The 8,407-nt window shown below is 47.4% G+C and overlaps 1 protein-coding gene across 2 annotated transcripts; it reads left to right on the top strand.

Annotated features, from left to right (window-relative positions):
• Nucleotides 1-672: 672 nt before the first annotated feature.
• Nucleotides 673-3,479, top strand: wdr89 (WD repeat domain 89). 2 transcript variants are annotated; one of them, XM_015969038.3, is made up of 2 exons: nt 673-1,373; nt 1,479-3,479. In XM_015969038.3, exon 2 carries the CDS (start codon nt 1,505-1,507, stop codon nt 2,636-2,638), a length of 1,134 nt encoding a protein of 377 aa, XP_015824524.3. In that variant the 5' UTR covers nt 673-1,373; nt 1,479-1,504; the 3' UTR covers nt 2,639-3,479. The 2 variants fall into 2 exon arrangements, with proteins under 2 accessions (XP_015824524.3, XP_015824522.3); XM_015969036.3 differs by having other exon boundaries at nt 676-1,395.
• The last annotated feature ends 4,928 nt before the right edge of the window (nt 3,480-8,407 follow it).

The raw sequence follows: 8,407 nt of genomic DNA, 5'->3' as shown, positions 1-8,407 counted from the left end.
CGGAGTGTCCACATTGAGGCCCTGTCCACACCCGATGGTCCACATGAAGCCGAGGATCTGCCAAAACGTAGATATTTTTCTACGTTTTGGCCTGTCATCCACACGAAAACGGAGATTTTTCACACGAAAACGGATCTTTTTAAAAACTCCGGCCAAAGTGAAGATCTGCGTTTTCTCCGTTTTGGGTGTCTGCGTGTGGACAGACAAAACCGGAGTTTTAAGGTCCGCAACGTCACTTTCCGCGACAAAAAAATGCTGACATCACGTGTGCGACCTGTGTTTACACTAGCCGGCAGCATGGATGCCCTCAGAGCTGCGCTCGCTTTATCAATTGTCCAAGCGCTTTCTGCTTGTTTGTTTTTGCAAGTGGAATTACTGCTCCTTGCGGAAGACCGCAGACGAAGGACGAAGTTAAGAACGGGGGAAGTACTGCCGCCTACAGGTCTGGCATGTCCTTAACAATGTATTTATCCGGGTACGTGTGGACAGAGTTTTTTTTTTTAAACGAGGTGGTGTGGATGCAAATTTTTGGAGGGGCGGATATTCGTTAAAAAAAAAAACCCGGCTACGTGTGGACTAGGCCTAATACTGTAATATAAGTAGAACCAGGATCTTTTTTCGGGCTCCCCTGGGTGTGTGATTTGAGGCCTTCCAGGGGAGCCTATCACCCTTTCGGGTGAGCCGGGCTCCCCTTAACGCCCCCATAGTTCAAACCCTGCTGGTTACTTCCTGTTAAAGGGGAGTTTTCCTTTCCACTGTCGCTACATGCTTGTTTGATATGGGAGTTTCTGTAGTCAAAGATGCCATCTGTTGGGTTTCCTTACGTAGAAATAAACTGTGAACTAACTGGAATGATGTACTGAACTCCAGTGGAACGTTTACTTTGTGAAATGCCTTGAAACTACTCGTGATTTGGCGCTTTGTAAATAAACTGAATTGAAAGTAAACCACGGAGAAATGGCGCAGGAGGAACTACTGCGTGAAGCGAAGGTTCTGCCCGGTCTGTAATTAGAGTAACACTCCGCATGGCCGTACGCCGTGCTGGCTCTGACGTTTTGGGTTTGTTCTAAAGGAAATGTTTGTTAACAACGTTTCTAGACGCGTTTTTCTCCGCTGTAGGAACGTTAGCAGGTAGGTCTGCTGGATTCGCGTCTCAGGACGAGGAAGCGACTGAGCAGAACCGGAAGGCCAGGCTCCGTTTCAGAAACGCACGTGTTTAGTTTACGTAGGTTAGCGTAAAGCACCCTGCCCTCGTGCGCGTATCTCTCCGTAGATGGGAGTCTTGTTGTGTGTTGGGGTTTTCGGCTTGTGATTTATCATCTGAATAATCTCTCAAGTCTCAGTTTGGACGTCAGCTGCAACAAAGTCACGTGGTACTGAGTCTTTTACCAGCAGGTTAGAAATTGGACCTATTCAGGTTGAATCTGCTGTTTCTTGCTCACAGACTGGTTTGCCACTTTGGTTCTTCTTCATGCTAGGTGGTTGCGCTTCATCGGGACTTTCCATGGAAGGTTTGCAAGAGAAGCTCAAAGGTTTGTCTGTTGCCCAGCGAACTCATCCTGGGGAGTCCATCTACTTGCTGCATGCTGCCCAGAACCCAGCTGACCTGCTGGCTGTGTCCTGCTCCAACTTCACCATCCACCTGCACAACAAGGACTCTCTGAAGCTCTTGGGAGAGTACCAGGTTCACAAAGGGCCTCTCTGTGGCCTCACATTTGCTCACACCTCGCCCAACCTTCTCTACTCTGGATCTGCTGATGGGACGGTCCGATTGTGGGACGCGCGTCGGCCTGGGACCGATGCAGTCCAGGTGTTCAGAAGCGACCCGTCACACTCTTACTGCAGCTTTGACCTGAACTGTAGTGACATGCTTCTGTGTGCCGGCACCGAGCAGGTGAACGGTGAAGACAGCTTTTTGGTCTTCTGGGATTCTAGAAAAACGGGGGATGGGCTTCTTGGAGTATACTCTGAGTCACACAGTGATGACGTCACACAGGTGTGCTTCCACCCACGGGACAAAGATCGCCTGGCCTCCGGCTCCACAGATGGTCTTGTTAATGTTTTTGACCTGAGCCGAGGAGCGGAGGACGAGGCTCTGCTGGTCACCTGCAACAGCAACTCCTCCGCTGGCACCGTGTGCTGGGCAGGAGCAGACTTTTCCCAGCTGCTGTGTCTCAGTCATGACGAGGGACTTCACCTGTGGGACGTTGGTCGGTTGGAAACAGACGAGCCTCTCACCATCTTCAGCTGCTCCAATGCTCGCAGCCTGACCACACTGGCTGATGGAGGAGGACTGGATTACCTGGTGGGTAGCCAGTGGCTAGAGGAGGCTCAGGCTCTGTTGGTGGTGGGTGGGAGGAGCAACGGGGATCTCCACCTGCTGGACTGCAGCAGCGGGGGTCTTCGCCTGATGAGGAGCCTTGAAGGTGGCCACACCACCACCGTGCGCTGCTTCCTGTGGGATGCAGGACGAGAGGCCCTCATCACCGGTGGAGAGGATGGTCAGCTGTTGCTGTGGAAACCAGGAGGGAAGCAGCTCATTATGAGAAAACAGCATCTGACCAAGAGCAATTCTGCTTTGAAAATGAAATCCAGACCTCATAAAAAACATGTATACCAGAGAGAGAAGAGGACGTAGATGAAATGCCGTCAGCAGACACTGACGGTCATTTTTTAATTCTTATCTTACAGAAAACAAAACTGGAACATCTTTTCTTACCAGTCTGATTGTTGCTCTTTAGAGAAACATTTCGTTTTGCTGATGCTCTAATGAAATCTGTGCATTTTTATCAGAACAGCTCGGATTACAGCTCTTAAATTACGTTGGTTTTTGAGATCATCTGAATCTATTAAGTGGTTTTCAGTGTTTGTCTTTTTGCTTTAAATCTAAAACAACAACAGAAGAATCACCAAGCAGGACACAGTTAGATGTTTTAGTTGGAATCGGACTGAATTTATAATTAGACGCCTTTGCAAAGTTTTACCTCAGGGGGACGTTTGATCGAACTGCGAACATGTTTCAGCCGTTTCACTGTTTGTTCAAAAAGGGTCTGTTACTGTTGCAGTGCATCCTTGTTTTAATCAATCAATTCAACTTTTCTCAAATTTCTCACAGTTTCTAACCGAGAAAACAATTTAGGACGATTCTATCCTCAGATTTTAGCGTCATTAACCTGTGAGCGCAAACCCTCGCAGCTGCTCACTCAGAAGCAGACCTGTGAGCGCTGCTCATAAAATGCATCAGAATCCAGCAAACGCGATGGAGGGACCATGATGCTGGTCGTGTTGCTGATGTTTATTCATCAGATTCAGAAACTAGAAAATAATCCACCCATCATATCCAGAGAGTCTGATGTTTATCATATTCAGGCAAATAAAATGTCTGAGATCTACAAAGAAATAAATCGTGTTGTTTTCATTAAATTTTATATTTAATGTATTGTTTCAGGTCAAAATGAAATAAAAAAATGCGTATTTAATGTGTCTTTTTGTGTTTTTGACCATCTTAAACAGCTGGGACACATCTAGCTACCCATACAGTGTGCTGTAAGAGTGGGCAGAGGGAAAAGCAACAGCATCCTCTGTGTCCAACAACTTACTTTCGTGTCCTCCACAGACAGCCTGACAAGCCAGCCTACATGTGAATATATAGTACCTTAGACAGCTCAGTTGTGGGACAGAAGCTACGGTTGTCTCTGCACCCATTTGGACATTGATTGGTCCAATCAGAGCAACAAACAACTTTACGTACTCACCGCTATGGATGTCAGTCAGTGGTGCAGTCTGCCATACTCTGTTGAAGAAGACTCAAAATGCATCCTTTTCCTATATGAAGGACTACAGCCTACTGGACAATGGAAGCATCAGTGGTGTGGAACGGCACTGCTTTATAGTCTGTGAGGGTCATTCAAACCAATTTTCAGACGAGGCCCAGAAGCAGCACGCCACGCTGCTAAAGATAGAATCGGGTTCTTTTTTTTTTGCCACGAGCCGCTTCTGGGACATGTCAGTTTCAAATCAAAAATCAAATCAAATCACTTTTATTGTCACGTCACATGTGCAGGTACACTGGTACAGTACATGCGAGTGAAATTCTTGTGTGCGAGCTTCACAGCAACAGAGTTGTAAAAATACAGTAATGTAAAAACATGTAAAATATAAAAATGGCTAATCTAAATATACAAATGAATAAAGTAAACAATAAGATAAGAGATATAAAATATACAGAGGCTGGTATGTACAAAACAGTGGCATTAATGTACAGTATGGAGTGTGTAATGTTGGAGTTTCAGTAGTGAGGGTGAGGTGTCTGCGCCGTGTTCAGCAGTCTGATGGCCTGATGGAAAAAGCTGTCTCTCAGTCTGCTGGTTCTGGACCGGATGCTGCAGAACCTCCTTCCTGATGGAAGTAGTCTGAACAGTTTATGGCTGGGGTGACTTGAGTCCTTGATGATCCTCCCCGCTTTCCTCAGGCACCGCTTCCTGTAGATGTCCTGGAGGGAGGGAAGCTCACCTCCAATAATCCTTTCTGCACACCGCACTACTCTCTGGAGAGCTTTGCGGTTGTAAGCGGTGCTGTTGCCATACCAGGTGGTGATGCATCCAGTGAGGATGCTCTCAATGACACAGCGATAGAAGGTCCTGAGGATGCGGTGGCTCATGCCAAATCTTTTCAGTCTCCTGAGAAAGAAGAGGTGCTGCTGTGCCTTCTTCACTGTATTGTTCGTGTGCACCGACCACGTAAGATCCTTAGCCAGATGAACTCCAAGGAAACGGAAGCTGCTCACCCTCTCCACAGCGTCGCCGTTGATGGTGATGGGGGTGTGTATTCCTCCGCTCCTCCGGAAGTCCACTATCATCTCCTTTGTCTTTGTGACGTTGAGGGTGAGACTGTTGTCCTGACACCAGTGGGTCAGGGCGCTGATCTCCTCCCTGTAGGCCATCTCATCGTCGTTGGTGATGAGACCTACCACTGTGGTGTCGTCCGCATACTTCACAATGATGTTGGAGTTTCTAGTGGCCGTGCAGTCGTGGGTGTAGAGTGAGTACAGGAGAGGGCTCAGCGCACACCCCTGTGGAGCACCAGTGTTCAGTGTGACGGGGGATGAGGTGGTGCTGCCCAGTCTGACCACCTGGCGTCTGTCAGACAGAAAGTTAAGGATCCAGCTGCAGAGGAAGCTGCTCAGTCCTACAGGTGCTGGCCAGTAAATTAGAATATCATCAAAAGGTTGAAAATATTTCAGTAATTCCATTCAAAACGTGAAACTTGTACATTATATTCATGCAATGCACACAGACCAATGTATTTCCGATGTTTATTACGTTTAATTTTGATATTTATAGGTGACAACCAATGAAAACATCAAATCTGGTATCTCAGAAAATTAGAATATTCTAAAGGCCAATGAAAAAATGTTTGTTTCTCTAATGTTGGCCAACTGAAAAGAATGAACATGAAAAGAATGTGCATGTATAGCACTCAATACTTAGTCGGGGCTCCTTTTGCCTCAATAACTGCAGTAATGCGGCGTGGCATGGACTCGATCAGTCTGTGGCACTGCTCAGGTGTTATGAGAGCCCAGGTTGCTCTGATAGTCGTCTTCAGCTCCTCTGCATTGTTGGGTCTAGCGTATTGCATCCTCCGCTTCACAATACCCCATAGATTTTCTATGGGGTTAAGGTCAGGCGAGTTTGCTGGCCAATCAAGGACAGGGATACCATGGTCCTTGAACCAGGTGCTGGTGGTTTTGGCACTGTGTGCAGGTGCCAAGTCCTGTTGAAAGGTGAAGTCTGCATCCCCATAAAGTTGGTCAGCAGCAGGAAGCATGAAGTGCTCTAAAACTTCCTGGTAGACGGCTGCATTGACCCTGGACCTCAGGAAACAGAGTGGGCCAACACCGGCAGATGACATGGCACCCCACACCATCACTGACGGTGGAAACTTTACACTGGACCTCATGCAACGTGGATTCTGTGCTTCTCCGCTCTTCCTCCAGACTCTGGGTCCTTGATTTCCAAAGGAAATGCAGAACTTGCTTTCATCAGAAAACATAACTTTGGACCACTCAGCATCAGTCCAGTCCTTTTTGTCCTTGGCCCAGGCGAGACGCTTCTTGCGCTGTTTCTTGTTCAAGAGTGGCTTGACACACGGAATGCGACACCTGAATCCCATGTCTTTCATGAGTCTCCTCGTGGTGGTTCTTGAAGCGCTGACTCCAGCTGCAGTCCACTCTTTGTGGATCTCCCCCACATTTTTGAATGGGTTTGTCGTCACAATTCTCTGCAGGGTGCGGTTATCCCTAGAGCTTGTACACTTTTTTCTACCACATTTTTTCCGTCCCTTCGCCTGTCTGTTAATGTGCTTGGACACAGAGCTCTGCGAACAGCCAGCTTCTTTAGCAATCACCTTTTGTGTCTTGCCCTCCTTGTGCAAGGTGTCAATGATTGTCTTTTGGACAGCTGTTAAGTCAGAAGTCTTCCCCATGATTGTGGTGCCTTCAAAACAAGACTGAGGGACCTTTTAAAGGCCTTTGCAGGTGTTTTGAGTAAATCAGCTGATTAGAGTGGCAGCAGGTGTCTTCTATATTCAGCCTTTTCAGAATATTCTAATTTTTTGAGATACCAAATTTGGAGTTTTCATTAGTTGTCACTTATGAATATCAAATTTAAATGTAATGAACATTGGAAATACATTGGTCTGTGTGCATTGCATGAATATAATGTACAAGTTTCACGTTTTGAATGGAATTACTGAAATATTTTCAACCTTTTGATGATATTCTAATTTACTGGCCAGCACCTGTAGATGCTGCAGTTTCCTGTCCAGCTTCGAGGGAACAATGGTGTTGAATGCTGAGCTGTAATCTACAAACAGCATTCTCACATACGTGTCCCTCTTCTCCAGGTGTGACAGGGCAGCATGAAGTGTCAGGGCTATGGCATCATCAGTGGACCTGGAGTTTTCACAGTTAACATAGGGCTAGACAGGAAATCACACACAATTTCACTGTAAAACCCCTGGTGAGGTCATCCATTTTGGTGGCCTGAGGATCAGGTCTCTGCTTTTTGCAGATGATGTGGTCCTGTTGGCTTCATCAGAACGTGATCTTCAGCTTTCGCTGGAGCGGTTCGCAGTCGAGTGTGAAGCAACTGGGATGAGAATCAGCTCCTTTAAATCCGAGACCATGGTCTTGATTCGGAAAAGGGTAGAATGCCTTCTCCAGGTCAGGGATGAGGTCCTGCCCCAAGTGGAGGAGTTTAAGTTTCTCAGGGTCTTGTTCACGAGTGAGGGAAAACGGGAGCGTGAGATCGATAGGCGGATTGGTGCTGCATCTGTAGTGATGCAGGCATTGTACCGGTCTGTCGTGGTGAAGAGAGAGCTGAGCCAGAAGGCGAAGCTCTCGATTTACCGGTCGATCTACCTTCCTACCCTCACCTATGGTCATGAGCTTTGGGTAGTGACAGAAAGAAAGAGATCACGGATACGAGCGGCTGAAATGAGTTTTCTCCGAAGTGGCTGGGCTCTCTCTTAGAGATGAGGTGAGAAGCTCGGTCATTTGGGAGGGGCTCGGAGTAGACCCGCTGCTCCTCCACACGGAGAGGAGCCAGTTGAGGTGGCTCGGGCATCTGGTCAGGATGCCTCCTGGACGCCTCCCTAGTGAGGTTTTCCAGGCACTTCCAACCGGGAGGAGACCTAAAGGTAGACCCAGGACACGGTGGAGGGACTATGTCTCTCACCTGGCCAGGGAACACCTTGGGATTCCCCCGGAGGAGCTGGCCCAAGTGGCTGGGGAGAGGGAAGTCTGGGCCTCTAACCTTAGGCTACTGCCCCCGCGACCCGACTCCAGATAAGTGGATGAAAATGGATGGATGGATGGACCCCTGGTGATTTTCAAAATAAGTCTTATTGCAGCGAATTTCATATCTATGTAGATTACATCAATACATGTGGCCTAGCAGCTTATTTACTCCCTGCATCACTCCAGAAGTGCAGCGGTGTGTTTTTTATGGCTTTAATCTTGGCAGTGGAGCGGAACAACATCAAGCATGATTTACTTCTATTGGGTTTAATTCAATTCAAGTTTATTTATAAATCGCCAAATCATGATGAGTCGTCTCAAGGACCTTCACACAGTAAACATTTCAATACAGGTCAGTTCATTAAGCCAATCAGTAAAAAGTTTCCTATATAAGGAACCCAGCAAATTGTATCGAGCCACCGACTAGTGTCAGTGTCTTTACAGCAATCCTCATACTAAGCAAGCATGCAGTGACAGTGGAGAGGAAAACTCCCTTTTAACAGGAAGAAACTGCTGAGCAGCAGTAGCTCAGGTGGTAGAGCGGATTGCCTCATGATCGAAGGGTCATGGGCTTGATTCCAACTCCCGCCAGGGGTACTGTGCTGTTGT

The sequence above is a fragment of the Nothobranchius furzeri genome, chromosome 18, assembly GCF_043380555.1.
Source record: "Nothobranchius furzeri strain GRZ-AD chromosome 18, NfurGRZ-RIMD1, whole genome shotgun sequence".
Taxonomy (NCBI): Eukaryota; Metazoa; Chordata; class Actinopteri; order Cyprinodontiformes; family Nothobranchiidae; genus Nothobranchius; species Nothobranchius furzeri.
This window is presented reverse-complemented; position numbering and strand designations above follow the sequence as displayed.

Excerpts from the sequence above, each read along its gene's own strand:
- wdr89 (XM_015969038.3), top strand. The coding sequence starts at position 1,505 with ATGGAAGGTTTGCAAGAGAAGCTCAAAGGTTTGTCTGTTGCCCAGCGA.